Source organism: Mustelus asterias, chromosome 9 (genome assembly GCF_964213995.1).
Source record: "Mustelus asterias chromosome 9, sMusAst1.hap1.1, whole genome shotgun sequence".
NCBI classification, from domain to species: domain Eukaryota; kingdom Metazoa; phylum Chordata; class Chondrichthyes; order Carcharhiniformes; family Triakidae; genus Mustelus; species Mustelus asterias.
Genome location: NC_135809.1, coordinates 67,887,536 through 67,902,782, shown reverse-complemented (window position 1 = coordinate 67,902,782; position 15,247 = coordinate 67,887,536). Strand labels below are relative to the sequence as shown.

The following is a 15,247-nucleotide window of genomic DNA, read 5'->3' as shown; positions in this document are numbered from 1 at the left end:
GGTGAACACTGAAGAAAAGTACTAATTCATCACCTCGCCTATCTCTACTGACTCCATACACAAGTTCCCACTACTGTCCTTGACCGGCCCTAACCTCACCCTGGCCATTCTTTTATTCCTCACATAAGAGTAAAAAGCCTTGGGGTTTTCCTTGATCCGACCCACCAAGGACTTCTCGTGTCCCCTCCTAGCTCTCCTAAGCCCCTTTTTCAGCTCATTCCTTGCTAACTTGTAACCCTCAATCGAGCCATCTGAACCTTGTTTCCTCATCCCTACATAAGCTTCCCTCTTCCTTTTCACAAGACATTCCACCTCTTTCGTGAACCATGGTTCCCTCACTCGGCCATTTCCTCCCTGCCTGACAGGGACGTACCTATCAAGGACATCCAGTATTTGTTCCTTGAAAAAGTTCCACTTTTCATAGAATCATAGAATCATAGAATCATAGAATCCCTACAGTGCAGAAGGAGGCCATTCGGCCCATCGAGTCTGCACCGACCACAATCCCACCCAGGCCCTACCCCCACATATTTACCTGCTAATCCCTCTAATCTACGCATCTCAGGGGCAATTTTTAACCCGGCCAATCAACCTAACCCACACATCTTTGGACCGTGGGAGGAAACCAGAGCACCCGGAGGAAACCCACGCAGACACGAGGAGAATGTGCAAACTCCACACAGACAGTGATCCGAGTCGGGAATCGAACCCGGGACCCTGGAGCTGTGAAGCAGCAGTGCTAACCACTGTGCTACCGTGCCGCCCCTTTTCATTAGTTCCTTTCTCTGACAGTTTCTGTTCCCAACTTATGCCCCCTAATTCTTGCCTAATCGCATCATAATTACCTCTCCCCCAATTGTAAACCTTGCCCTGCCGTACGGCCCTATCCCTCTCCATTGCAATAACAAAAGACACCGAATTGTGGTCACTATCTCCAAAGTGCTCTCCCACAACCAAATCTAACACTTGGCCCGGTTCATTTCCCAGTACCAAATCCAATGTGGCCTCACCTCTTGTCGGCCTATCCACATATTGTGTCAGGAAACCCTCCTGCACACACTGCACAAAAACTGCCCCATCCGAACTGTTTGACCTACAAAGGCTCCAATCAATATTTGGAAAGTTAAAGTCCCCCATGACAACTACCCTGTGACCCCCACACATTTCCATAATCTGCTTAGCAATTTCTTCCTCCACATCTCTATTACTATTTGGGGGCCTATAGTAAACTCCTAACAACGTGACCGCTCCTTTCCTATTTCTAACCTCAGCCCATATTACCTCAGTGTGCAGATCCCCCTCGAAGTGCCTTTCCGCAGCCGTTAAACTATCCTTGATTAACAATGCCACTCCTCCACCTCTTTTACCAGCTTCCCTACACTTAGTGAAACATCTATACCCCGGAACGTCCAACAACCATTCCTGTCCTTGTTCTACCCACACCTCTGTAATGGCCACAACATCGTAGTCCCAAGTACCAATCCACGCCCCAAGTTCATCTACCTTGTTCCGGATGCTCCTTGCATTGAAGTAGACACACTTCAACCCACCTTCCTGTCTACCGGTACCCACCCTTGACCCTGATACCTTCCCCAATACCTCACCACTCTCACTGACTTCTGGACTACAACTCCTTTTCCCACTCCCCTGACAAATTAGTTTAAACCCCCCTGAAGAGCCGTAACAAATTTCCCTCCTAGGATATTGGTGCCCCTCTGGTTCAGGTGCACCCCGTCCTGTTTGTACAGGTCCCACCTTCCCCAGAATGTGTTCCAATTATCCACGTATCTGAAACCCTCCCTCCTACACCATCCCTGCAACCACATGTTTAACTGCACTCTCTCCCTGTTCCTCAACTCGCTATCACGTGGCACCGGCAACGTACCAGAGATGACCACATGTTTTGTCTTGGCTCTCAGCTTCCAGCCCAGCTTCAGAAATTCCTGCTTTAAATCCCCGTCCCTTCGCTTACCTATGTCATTGGTACCAATGTGTACCACGACTTGTGACTGTTTCCCCTCCCCCTTCAGAATCCGGAAAACACGGTCTGAGACGTCACGGACCTTGGCATCCGGTAGGCAACATACCATCCGTGAGTCTCTTTTGCTGCCACAGAACCTCCTATCTATCCCTCTAACTAACGAGTCCCCAATAACTATTGCCCTCCCGCTCTGCCCCTTACCCTCCCGAGCCACAGAGACGGACACAGTGCTGGAGATCCTCTCACTGCGGCTCACCACTGGTATGTCATCCCCCTCAACCGTATCCAAAGCGGAATACTTATTGCTAAGGGGAACGACCACAGGGGATCCCTGCACGGACTGCTTCCTCCCAGCCCCTCTCACCGTCACCCATCTGTTTTCATTCCTCGGAGTAACTGTATTCCTAAAGCTTCTGTCTATGGCCACCTCTGTGTCCCTAATGATCCTAAACAGTAGACAGGGTAAGAGGGAGGTTAGACGAGTGATGGAGAAGGGAAGTGCTCAGGCTGAAGGTCTGAGATGTGTCTATTTTAATGCCAGGAGTGTAGTGAATAAAGTGGATGAGCTTAGAGCGTGGATTGCTGCTTCGAATTGTGATGTGGTGGCCATTACGGAGACTTGGATGTCTCAGGGACAGGACTGGGTGCTTCAGGTGCCGGGTTTTAGATGTTTCAGGAAGGACAGGGAGGGAGGCAAGAGAGGGGGGGGAGTGGCACTGTTGATCAGGGATAGTGTCACGGCTGTAGAGAAGGTGGACGCCGTGGAGGGATTGACTACGGAGTCTCTGTGGGTGGAGGTTAGGAACAGGAAGGGGTCGGTAACTTTGCTGGGTGTTTTCTATAGGCCGCCCAATAGTAACAGAGATGTTGAGGAGCAGATGGGGAAACAGATCCTGGAGAGATGTAGGAATAACAGAGTTGTCGTGATGGGAGATTTTAATTTCCCAAACATAGATTGGAATATCCCTAGGGCTAGGGGTTTGGATGGAGAGGAGTTTGTTAGGTGTGTCCAGGAGAGTTTCCTGACACAGTATGTGGATAAGCCTACTAGAGGAGAGGCTGTACTTGATCTGGTGCTGGCTAATGAACCTGGACAGGTGGAGGATCTCTCGGTGGGTGAGCATCTTGGGGATAGCGATCATAATTCTATCTCCTTCACGATAGCATTGGAAAGAGATAGGATCAGGCAGGCTAGGAAAGTGTTTCTCTGGAGTAAAGGGAAATACAGTGTCATCAGGGAGGAAATTAGACAGGTAAATTGGAAGGAGGCATTCTTGGGGAAAAGTACCGAAGGAAAATGGAGGATTTTCAAGGAATGTTTGTCTGGAGCTCTGCATGACAACGTTCCGATGAGACAGGGGGGTGTTGGTAGGGTACGGGAACCGTGGTGCACGAAGGTTGTGATGAACCTGGTGAATAAGAAAAGAGAGGCGTACAGAAGGTTCAGAGAGCTAGGAGGTGTTAAGGATTTAGAGGAGTATACGGGATGTAGGAAGGAGCTTAAGAAGGAAATTAGGAGAGCGAGAAGGGGTCATGAGAAGACCTTGGCGGGTAAGATTAAGGAGAATCCCAAGGCTTTCTACAAATATGTCAAGAGTAAAAGGATGAGATGTGAAGGCATAGGACCCTTAAAAGGTGAAGGGGGAAAAGTTTGTGCGGAACCGTTAGAAATGGCGGAGCTGCTTAATGAATACTTTACCTCGGTATTCACGGTGGAAAGGGATCTGGGTGGTTGTACTGCTGGTTTGCGGTGGACAGAAAGGATCGAGCATGTGGACATAAAGAAAGAGGATGTGTTGGAACTATTGAATGGCATCAAGGTTGGTAAGTCGCCGGGACCGGATGGGATGTACCCCAGGTTACTGTGGGAGGCGAGGGAGGAGATTGCAGAGCCTTTGGCGATGATCTTTGCATCGTCGATGGAGACGGGAGAGGTTCCGGAGGATTGGAGGATTGCAGATGTGGTCCCTATATTCAAGAAAGGGAACAGGGACAGCCCGGGAAATTACCGACCGGTGAGTCTAACCTCAGTGGTTGGTAAGTTGATGGAGAGGATCCTGAGAGACAGGATTCATGATCATCTAGAGAAGTTTAGTATGATCAAAAGTAGTCAGCACGGCTTTGTCAAGGGCAGGTCGTGCCTTACGAGCCTGGTTGAGTTCTTTGAAAATGTGACCAAACACATTGACGAAGGAAGAGCGGTGGATGTGGTCTATATGGACTTCAGCAAGGTGTTCGATAAGGTCCCCCATGCAAGACTTCTTGAGAAAGTGAGAGGGCATGGGATCCAAGGGGCTGTTGCCTTGTGGATCCAGAACTGGCTTGCCTGCAGAAGGCAGAGAGTGGCTGTGGAGGGGTCTTTCTCTGCATGGAGGTCAGTGACCAGTGGAGTGCCCCAGGGATCTGTTCTGGGACCCTTGCTGTTTGTCATTTTCATAAATGACCTGGATGAGGAAGTGGAGGGATGGGTTGGTAAGTTTGCTGACGACACCAAGGTAGGTGGTGTTGTGGATAGTTTGGAGGGATGTCAGAAGTTGCAGCGAGACATAGATAGAATGCAAGACTGGGCGGAGAAGTGGCAGATGGACTTCAACCCGGATAAGTGTGTAGTGATCCATTTTGGCAGATCCAATGGGATGAAGCAGCAGTATAATATGAAGGGTACCATTCTTAGCAGTGTAGAGGATCAGAAGGACCTTGGGGTCCGGGTCCATAGGACTCTTAAATCGGCCTCGCAGGTGGAGGATGCGGTCAAGAAGGCGTACGGCGTACTGGCCTTCATTAATCGAGGGATTGAGTTTAGGAGTCGGGAGATAATGCTGCAGCTTTATAGGACCCTGGTTAGACCCCACTTGGAGTACTGCGCGCAGTTCTGGTCACCTCATTACAGGAAAGATGTTGAAGCCATTGAAAGGGTGCAGAGGAGATTTACAAGGATGTTGCCTGGATTGGGGGGCATGCCTTATGAGGATAGGTTGAGGGAGCTTGGTCTCTTCTCCCTGGAGAGACGAAGGATGAGAGGTGACCTGATAGAGGTTTACAAGATGTTGAGAGGTCTGGATAGGGTAGACTCTCAGAGGCTATTTCCAAGGGCTGAAATGGTTGCTACGAGAGGACACAGGTTTAAGGTGCTGGGGGGTAGGTACAGAGGAGATGTCAGGGGTAAGTTTTTCACTCAGAGGATGGTGGGTGAGTGGAATCGGCTGACGTCGGTGGTGGTGGAGGCAAACTCGTTGGGGTCTTTTAAGAGACTTCTGGATGAGTACATGGGATTTAATGGGATTGAGGGCTATAGATAGGCCTAGAGGTAGGGATATGATCAGCGCAACTTGTGGGCCGAAGGGCCTGTTTGTGCTGTGGCTTTCTATGTTCTATGTTCTAAGTTCATCCAACTCCAGCTCCAGTTCCCTAACACGGTTTTGGAGGAGCTGCAGATGGGTGCACTTCCCACAGGTGTAATCAGCAGGGACACTGTCGTCGTCCCTCACCTCAAACATAGTGCAAGAGGAACATAGCACTGCCTGCACACCCATCCCCTCTAGATACCTTGCTAGTACCAGGTAGAAAGTGCAGAAATGAATTTAAACTCACCTCTGCTCGTCCTTTCTGCCTAAGCCCTGTGAGCCAAAGCCTTATAGCTCACACTCTGCTTCCCACTCACTCCAGCCCTGTGAGCCAAAGCCTTATGGCTCACACTCTGCTTCCCACTCACTCCACTGCCCGCTCCCGACGCTGCCCGCTGTATACTGCAGCCTACCTTTTATACTTCACGCGCTTAAAAAACCCTTCCCAGACTCCTTAGCAGCCCACTTCCAGTTTTCACTTTAAACTTAAAATTCTACTGCAAAAGTAAAGGCCAAAAAAAAACACACACACTCGCTGACTAATTAAATAAATAAACAATTCAATTAATCTCTCACCAGCACTGCTGCCTCCAATCACTCCCTCTCAGCTTGCTCCAGTGGAACAATGAGGGGGAACCTCCCAGGTAACTGACTTTTAAAGTTAAAATAAAAACCCTTCCCAGACTCCTTAGCAGCCCCCTTCCAGTTTTCACTTTGAACTTAAAATTCTACTGCAAAAGTAAAGGCCAAATAAAAACCAACACCAGCTGACTAATTAAATAAATAAACAATTCAATTAATCTCTCCCTCTCAGCTTGCTCCAGTGTGCACTGTTTGAGAGCACATTTCCACTCCATCTGACGAAGGAGCAGCGCTCCGAAAGCTTATGGTATTTGCTGCCAAATAAACCTGTTGGACTTTAACCTGGTGTTGTGAGAGTTCTTACTGTATCCTTTGGGCAAGCCAGTCCTGGATCCACAGGGCAGCAGCCCCTTGGATCCCATGCCCCCTCACTTTGTCTGGAAGTCTTGCATGGGGGACCTTATCGAACGCCTTGCTAAAATCCATACAAACCACATCTACCGCTTTCCCTTCGTCAATGTGTTTAGTCACATTTTCGAAGAACTCCACTAGGCTCGTAAGGCATGATCTGCCTTTGACAATGCCATGCTGAGTATTCTTGAGCATACTCAACCTCTCCAAATGCTCATAAATCTTGTCCCTCAGGATCTTCTCCATCAGCTTACCAACCACTGAGGTTAGACTCACCGGTCAGTAATTTCCTGGGCTATCCCTATTCCCTTTCTTGAAAATAGGAACCACATCCGCAATCCTCCGGCACCTCTCCCATCTCCATCGACGACGCAAAGATCATTGCCAGAGGCTCTGCAATCTCTTCCCTCGCCTCCCACAGTAACCTGGGGTACATCCCATCCGGACCCGGTGACTTATCTGTCTTGATGCCATTCAAAGATTCCAGCACAACCTCTTTGTTAAATTCCACATACTCAATCTTTTCAGTCCACTGCAAGCCCACAGTACATCCACCCATGTCCGTCTCCTCTGTGAAAACCGAGGCAAAATACTCATTAAGCACCTCTGCCATTTCTACTGATTCCGTACAGATTTTCCCGCCTTCACCTTTTATAGGCCCTATTCCTTCACGTCTCATCCTTTTACTCTTCACATATTTATAGAACGCCTTAGGGTTTTCCTTAATTCTACTTGCCAAGGCCTTCTCGTGACCCCTTCTGGCTCTCCTAATTTCCTTCTTTAGTCCCTTCCTACAAGCCGTATACTCATCTGGATCCCTATCTTCGCCAAGCTCTCTGAACCTTTTGTACGCTTTCCTTTTCTTCTCGACTAAGTCCCGCACAGCTTTCGTGCACCACGGTTCCTTTAACCTACCAACTCCTCCCTGTCTGCTCGGAACATTGTCCTGTAGAACCCTAGACAGACATTCCTTGAAAAACTGCCACCTCTCTTCAATAGATTTCCCCGAGAATACCTCCTTCCAATTTACTCCTCTAATTTGCTGCCTTCTGTCTTCATATTTCATATGGACCCCAAGATCTCTCTGTTCCTCCACAGTCATCAGAACCCTACCTTTGACCCTGTAATCCACATTTAAATTTGTCCTACCAAAATGAATCACCTCACATTTATCAGGGTTAAACTCCATCTGCCATTTTTCAGCCCAGCTTTGCATCCTATCTCTGTCTCTTTGCAGTCGACAACAGCCCTCCACCTCATCCACTACTCCACCAATCTTGGTGTCATCAGCAAATTTACTGATCCACCCTTCAGCCCCCTCCTCTAAGTCATTAATAAAAATCACAAATAGCAGAGGACCAAGCACTAATCCCTGTGGCACTCCTCTAGCAACCTGCCTCCAGTTCGAAAATTTCCATCCACCACCACCCTCTGTCTTCGATCAGATAGCCAGTTACCTATCCAATCGACCAACTTTCCCTCTATCCCACACCTCCTTACTTTCATCATAAGCTGACCATGGGGGACCTTATCAAACGCCTTACTAAAATCCATGTATATGACATCAATTGCTCTACCTTCATCAACACACTTAGTTACCTCCTCAAAAAATTCTATCAAATTTGTGAGGCACGACTTGGCCTTCACGAATCCGTGCTGACTATCCCGGATTAATCCGCATCTTTCTAAATGGTCGTAAATCCCATCCCTAAGGACCTTTTCCATCAACTTATCAACCACCGAAGTAAGACTAGTCGGCCTATAATTACCAGGGTCATTTCTATTCCCTTTCTTAAACAGAGGAACAACATTCGCCACTCACCAGTCCTCTGGCACCATCCCCGTGGACAGTGAGGACCCAAAGATCAAAGCCAAAGGCTCTGCAATCTCATCCCTTGCCTCCCAAAGAATCCTGGGATATATTTCATCAGGCCCAGGGGACTTATCAACCTTCAGTTTATTCAAAACTGCTAGTACATCCTCCCTCCGAACATCTATTTCCTCCAGCCTATTAGCCTGTAACACCTTCTCTGCCTCAAAAACATGGCCCCTCTCCTTGGTGAACACTGAAGAAAAGTACTCATTCATCACTTCTCCTATCTCTACTGACTCCATACACAAGTTCCCACTACTGTCCTTGACCGAACCTAACCTCACCCTGGTCATTCTTTTATTCCTCACATAAGAGTAAAAAGCCTTGGGGTTTTCCTTGATCCGACCCACCAAGGACTTCTCATGCCCCCTCCTAGCTCTCCTCAGCCCCTTTTTCAGCTCAATCCTTGCTCACTTGTAACCCTCGATCGAGCCATCTGAACCTTGTTTCCTCATCCCTACATAAGATTCCCTCTTCCTTTTTGCAAGACATTCCACCTCTTTCGTGAACCATGGTTCCCTCACTCGGCCATTTCCTCCCTGCCTGACAGGGACATACCTATCAAGGACACCCAGTATTTGTTCCTTGAAAAAGTTCCACTTTTCATTAGTAGAGAGAGTGTGTGAATAACAGAGAAAGAGGGCCATATTTTGCCATTTTGATTTCAAGTGCTGGGCAGACTTGAAACTGGGAGTGTTTCAGATCTGACTTTTAGGCCTGTTCTGAGGTGCCCCCATACGCACTCTGCCGGAAAAAATATCAGCGATTCCGAAGTGTGCTGCACAAGCCTGTGGGTGGGGCTTAACGTGTCCAAAACCTCGCAGCTCTGATTGGCACCTCCAACTGCGCATGCGCAGAAAAGAAATAATAGAATGCTGCTCCCCTACCACATCCCTCCCAGGCTGGATAATGCCTCCTCCTGGCCCTCACAGACATTATCCAACCCTCACAGTATTACTGACCGCGTTATCCCCCCACCCACTCCACCACCCAGATCGCGGGCCCCTCCCCCCATTCCCCCCCACTGATCTCAGACAGAGTGGCAGCGGACACCCCCCTCTTCCCCCCACCCTGAACTCAGGCAGAGTGGCAGCAGACCCCGTTTTCCCACCACCAATCTCAGGCAGAGATATACACCCTCCCCCCGAACGATATCAGGCAGAGTGATCCCCCTCACCCCCACCCTGAACCCTCCCGCACAAGGCCCCCATCTCCTCCGGACTCCCATAGCTGTGTGACATCTCCCTCTCTCTCCCCTGCCCCCAATCATTGAGGCACTGATCCACCCGCCCTCCCCCATCAGCACAGCTGCAACTGCTCACTTGCCTTCCCCTCAATGCTAACAAGCAAACTGCATGGAACTTGCTGGAATGCTCTGCCAAACTGCCTGCAGCTGATCTGCCCTAACGAGGGGCAGCTCCATTAAAAACACAAGGATGGACAGGCAGGCAGGCAGTGCAGGAAAAAAATGTGCACATGACAAGCCCCCCGATTTACTGAGGGGAACCTCGGGAGTCTAGTAGATGTGGCAGAGGCGAGGGAGGACACTCTTCCCCCCAGGAGGATGCCAACCCAGGGGTTCTGATGGCAGTGTGGCCTGGGAGGTAGTTGCTGCCTTGGTCAGTGCCATGGCACTGGCCCCCAGAACAGGGACACAGTGCCGCAAGAAGGTCAATGACCTCATCCGGGCAGCAAGGGTGAGTGCTTAACCCCATCTTGCATCACAGATCATAGAATCCCTACAGTGCAGAAAGAGGCCATTTGGCCCATTGAGTCTGCACCGACCACAATTCCACCCAGGCCCTATCCCTACATATTTACCCACTAATCCCTCTAACCTACGCATCTCAGGACACTAAGGGGCAATTTTAGCACGGCCAATCAACCTAACCCGTACATCTTTGGACTGTGGGAGGAAACCGGAGCACCCGGAGGAAACCCACGCAGACACGAGGAGAATGTGCAAACTCCACACAGACAGTGACCCAAGCCGGGAATCGAACCCGGGACCCTGGAGCTGTGAAGCAGCAGTGCTGACCACTGTGCTACCGTGCCGCCCTTCTTCCCCCAAACCGCCTCCAGATTCTCCCATCCCCAGCACCCTGCATGCATCCAACCCCTGACCCCCCAAGCACCTCCTTCCTACCTCCCCAAGGGTAGCAAATGCGCTTGCCCTCTAAGGGCCACCACCTGATACTCTGCAGGAGTCATGCCATCATTTCTTCCATGGCTTCTTCTGTCTCAGTAAGAAGTTCAACAACACCAGGTTAAAGTCCAACAGGTTTATTTGGTAGCAAAAGCCACACAAGCTTTCGGAGCTGCAAGCCCCTTCTTCAGGTGAGTGGGAATTCTGTTCACAAACAGAGCATATAAAGACACAGACTTAATTTACATGAATAATGGTTGGAATGCGAATACTTACAACTCATCAAGTCTTTAAGAAACAAAACAACGTGAGTGGAGAGAGCATCAAGACAGGCTAAAAAGATGTGTATTGTCTCCAGACAAGACAGCCAGTGAAACTCTGTGGGGGTTACAAATAGTGTGCCATGAACCCAATATCCCGGTTGAGGCCGTCCTCGTGTGTGCGGAACTTGGCTATCAGTTTCTGCTCAGCGACTCTGCGCCGTCGTGTGTCGCGAAGGCCGCCTTGGAGAACGCTTACCCGAATATCAGAGGCCGAATGCCCGTGACCGCTGAAGTGCTCCCCAACAGGAAGAGAACAGTCTTGCCTGGTGATTGTCGAGTGGTGTTCATTCATCCGTTGTCGCAGCGTCTGCATAGTTTCCCCAATGTACCATGCCTCGGGACATCCTTTCTTGCAGCGTATCAGGTAGACAACGTTGGCCGAGTTGCAAGAGTATGTACCGTGTACCTGGTGGATGGTGTTCTCACGTGAGATGATGGCATCTGTGTCGATGATCCGGCACGTCTTGCAGAGGTTGCTGTGGCAGGGTTGTGTGGTGTCATGGTCACTGTTCTCCTGAAGGCTGGGTAGTTTGCTGCGGACAATGGTCTGTTTGAGGTTGTGCAGTTGTTTGAAGGCAAGAAGTGGGGGTGTGGGGATGGCGAGATGTTCGTCTTCATCAATGACATGTTGAAGGCTCCGGAGGAGATGCCGTAGCTTCTCCGCTCCGGGGAAGTACTGGACAACGAAGGGTACTCTGTCCACTGTGTCCCGTGTTTGTCTTCTGAGGAGGTCGGTGCGGTTTTTCGCTGTGGCGCGTTGGAACTGTTGATCAATGAGTCGAGCGCCATATCCTGTTCTTATGAGGGCATCTTTCAGTGTCTGGAGGTGTCTGTTGCGATCCTCCTCATCCGAGCAGATCCTGTGTATACGGAGGGCTTGTCCGTAGGGGATGGCTTCTTTAACGTGTTTAGGGTGGAAGCTGGAGAAGTGGAGCATCGTGAGGTTGTAGTGGGGGACTTTAATTTCCCTGGCACAGACTGGAAAGTGCTTAGAGCTGGGGGTCCGGACGGGGAGGAATTTGTAAAATGCGTACTGGAAGGTTCTTTGGAACAGTATGTAGATAGCCCGACTAGAGAGGGGGCTATACTGGACCTAGTTCTGGGAAATGAGCCCGGTCAGGTCGTCAAAGTTTCGGTAGGGGAACATGTGGCAAATAGTGACCACAACTCTGTTAACTTTAGGATAGTAATGGACAAGGATGAGTGCTGTCCTACGGGCAGGGTGCTAAATTGGGGGAAGGCTGACTATAGCCGGATTAGGCAGGAATTGGTGGATGTTGATTGGGAGAGGATGTTTGAGGGTAAGTCCGCGTCTGGCATGTGGGAGTCTTTTAAGGAACTATTGATAAGGCTGCAGGATAGGCATGTGCCTGTAAAAAGGAAAGATAGGAAAGGTAGGATTCGAGAGCCGTGGATAACCAGGGAAATTGAGGATCTGATTAAAATGAAAAGGGAGGCGTACGTTAAGTCCAGGCAACTGAAAACAGATGGAGCTCTGGAGGAATACAGAGAGAGTAGGAAAGATCTCAAACGGGGAGTTAGAAGGGCAAAAAGAGGTCACGAGATGTTCTTGGCAGGCAGGATTAAGGAGAATCCTAAGGCATTCTATTCATACGTTAGGAACAAAAGAGTTGTCAGGGAGAAAATCGGACCTCTCAGGGACAAAGGAGGGGAATTATGCTTAGAACCCAAGGGAATAGGGGAGATCCTAAATGAATACTTTGCATCGGTATTCACGAAGGAGAGGGGCGTGTTAACCGGGAGTGTCTCGGAGGGAGGTGTTGACCCGTTAGAGAAAATCTCCATTACAAGAGAGGAAGTGTTAGGTTTTTTAGGGAACATTAAAACTGACAAAGCCCCAGGGCCTGATGGCATCTATCCTCGACTGCTCAGGGAGACGAGAGGTGAAATTGCTGGGCCTCTGACGGAAATCTTTGTCGCTTCTTTGGACACGGGTGAGGTCCCTGAGGATTGGAGGATAGCGAATGTGGTCCCGTTGTTTAAGAAGGGTAGCAGGGATAACCCAGGAAATTATAGGCCGGTGAGCTTGACGTCCGTGGTAGGGAAGTTGTTGGAGAGGATTCTTAGAGACAGGATGTATGTGCATTTAGAACGGAACAATCTCATTAGTGACAGACAGCATGGTTTTGTAAGAGGGAGGTCGTGCCTTACAAATTTGGTGGAGTTTTTTGAGAAAGTGACAAAAACGGTTGATGAAGGAAGGGCCGTGGATGTCGTCTATATGGATTTCAGTAAGGCATTTGACAAAGTCCCACATGGCAGGTTGGTTAAGAAGGTTAAGGCTCATGGGATACAAGGAGAAGTGGCTAGATGGGTGGAGAACTGGCTTGGCCATAGGAGACAGAGGGTAGTGGTCGAAGGGTCTTTTTCCGGCTGGAGGTCTGTGACCAGTGGTGTTCCGCAGGGCTCTGTACTAGGACCTCTGCTATTTGTGATATATATAAATGATTTGGAAGAAGGTGTAACTGGTGTAATCAGCAAGTTTGCGGATGACACGAAGATGGCTGGAATTGCGGATAGCGAAGAGCATTGTCGGGCAATACAGCAGGATATAGATAGGCTGGAAAATTGGGCGGAGAGGTGGTAGATGGAATTTAATCCGGATAAATGCAAAGTGATGCATTTTGGAAGAAATAATGTAGGGAGGAGTTATACAATAAATGGCAGAGTCATCAGGAGTATAGAAACACAGAGGGACCTAGGTGTGCAAGTCCACAAATCCTTGAAGGTGGCAACACAGGTGGAGAAGGTGGTGAAGAAGGCATATGGTATGCTTGCCTTTATAGGACGGGGTATAGAGTATAAAAGCTGGAGTCTGATGTTGCAGCTGTATAGAACGCTGGTTAGGCCACATTTGGAGTACTGCGTCCAGTTCTGGTCGCCGCACTACCAGAAGGACGTGGAGGCATTGGAGAGAGTGCAGAGAAGGTTTACCAGGATGTTGCCTGGTATGGAGGGTCTTAGCTATGAGGAGAGATTGGGTAGACTGGGGTTGTTCTCCTTGGAAAGACGGAGAATGAGGGGAGATCTAATAGAGGTATACAAGATTATGAGGGGTATAGATAGGGTGAACAGTGGGAAGCTTTTTCCCAGGTCGGAGGTGACGATCACGAGGGGTCACGGGCTCAAGCTGAGAGGGGCGAAGTATAACTCAGATATCAGAGGGACGTTTTTTACACAGAGGGTGGTGGGGGCCTGGAATGCGCTGCCAAGTAGGGTGGTGGAGGCAGGCACGCTGACATCGTTTAAGACTTACCTGGATAGTCACATGAGCAGCCTGGGAATGGAGGGATACAAACGATTGGTCTAGTTGGACCAAGGAGCGGCACAGGCTTGGAGGGCCGAAGGGCCTGTTTCCTGTGCTGTACTGTTCTTTGTTCTTTGTTCTTTGCATGTGGTCCTGGAAGGGTAGGAAGTGACAATGGAAATGGATAGCCTGGTGCTGCAGGCTTGGTGGGCTGAAGGGCCAGTTCCTGTGATGTAATCTTCTTTGTGCTTTGTTCACATTTAATGGAGAAATGTGAATCAAGTTTTTTGCATCACTGATTCCTCTCCCTCCCTTGCACGTAACCTTGTGTCCTGTGTTGCAGGGACATATCCAGACGCCCCGGGGCCATCTGACATCATGGCCCCCACCGCAGTTCCCGCCCATCCTGCTTCAGACAGCTCGGAGGAGTCCTCGGAGGATATGGGTGAAGGGACCTCCAATTATGTCACCGTTTTGGCGTCAACTTCCACCTCGCAGTTCACCATCCCAGATACTGACACGTTGGTGAGTCCAGTTAGTGGTGAGGTTTTTGGGTTACTCTCTGGTGAGCACGACACATCTGATAATGTACATCGGGTGGAGGAGGGAACGTCCGAGGCCTCTGGCATGCAGGGGTCTGCCGGAAGTGAGGACTCAGCTGGCCCCAGGCTACATGCTGAGCCTCTGAGATCACATCTCCCTCAGCTGCTGGAGATGCAGCAACAGAGCCAGGGAATGCAGGAGGGGCTGAAGGCCACACTGGACCGACTGCAAGGCTGTTGGGAGGAGTCCCAAAGCTTTCAGACGGACCAGCTGATGCCTGTCTTGTGTGGTTTCCAGGCCAACACTTCAACAGTGGTATCTGCAGTGGAAAGCCTGGGGCAGGGGATTCTCACCATGAGTAGCAGGCTCCAAGCAATGGCCAAGTCACAGAAGGCCACAGCGGAGTCTGGGAGGGCCGTGGCCGAGTCACAGCGGGCCACAGTTGAGGGACTGAACAAGCTTCTCACGATTTTGCGGCCCATGGCTGAGAGGCTCAAGAGCTTGCAGGAGACCCAGTGGGACAGCCAAAGCAAGTGCGGAATACAAGGAAAGTAGGAAGAAAATTAAGCAAGGAGTAAGGAGGGCTAAAAGAGGTAATGAAAAGTATTAGGCCAGCAGGATTGAGGAAACTCCCAAGGCTTTTTATACATATATAAAGAGCAAGAGGGTAGCCAGGAAGAGGATTGGCCCACTCAAGAACAGGGGAGGGAATCTATCAGTGGAGCCAGAGGAAATGGGCGAGTAATTAAATGAGTACTTTGCATCAGTATTCACCA

The 15,247-nt window shown here is 49.8% G+C and overlaps 1 protein-coding gene across 1 annotated transcript in view; it reads right to left on the bottom strand.

The window, feature by feature from the left end:
* LOC144499237 (myosin-binding protein C, cardiac-type-like) overlaps window positions 1-14,953 on the bottom strand; it is a 146,172-nt gene extending 131,219 nt beyond the window's left edge. The window contains exon 1 of the mRNA XM_078221356.1: window positions 14,860-14,953. Coding sequence (XP_078077482.1) covers window positions 14,860-14,953 — 94 coding nt within the window. The remainder of the gene's footprint in view (window positions 1-14,859) is intronic.
* Window positions 14,954-15,247: the final 294 nt, after the last annotated feature.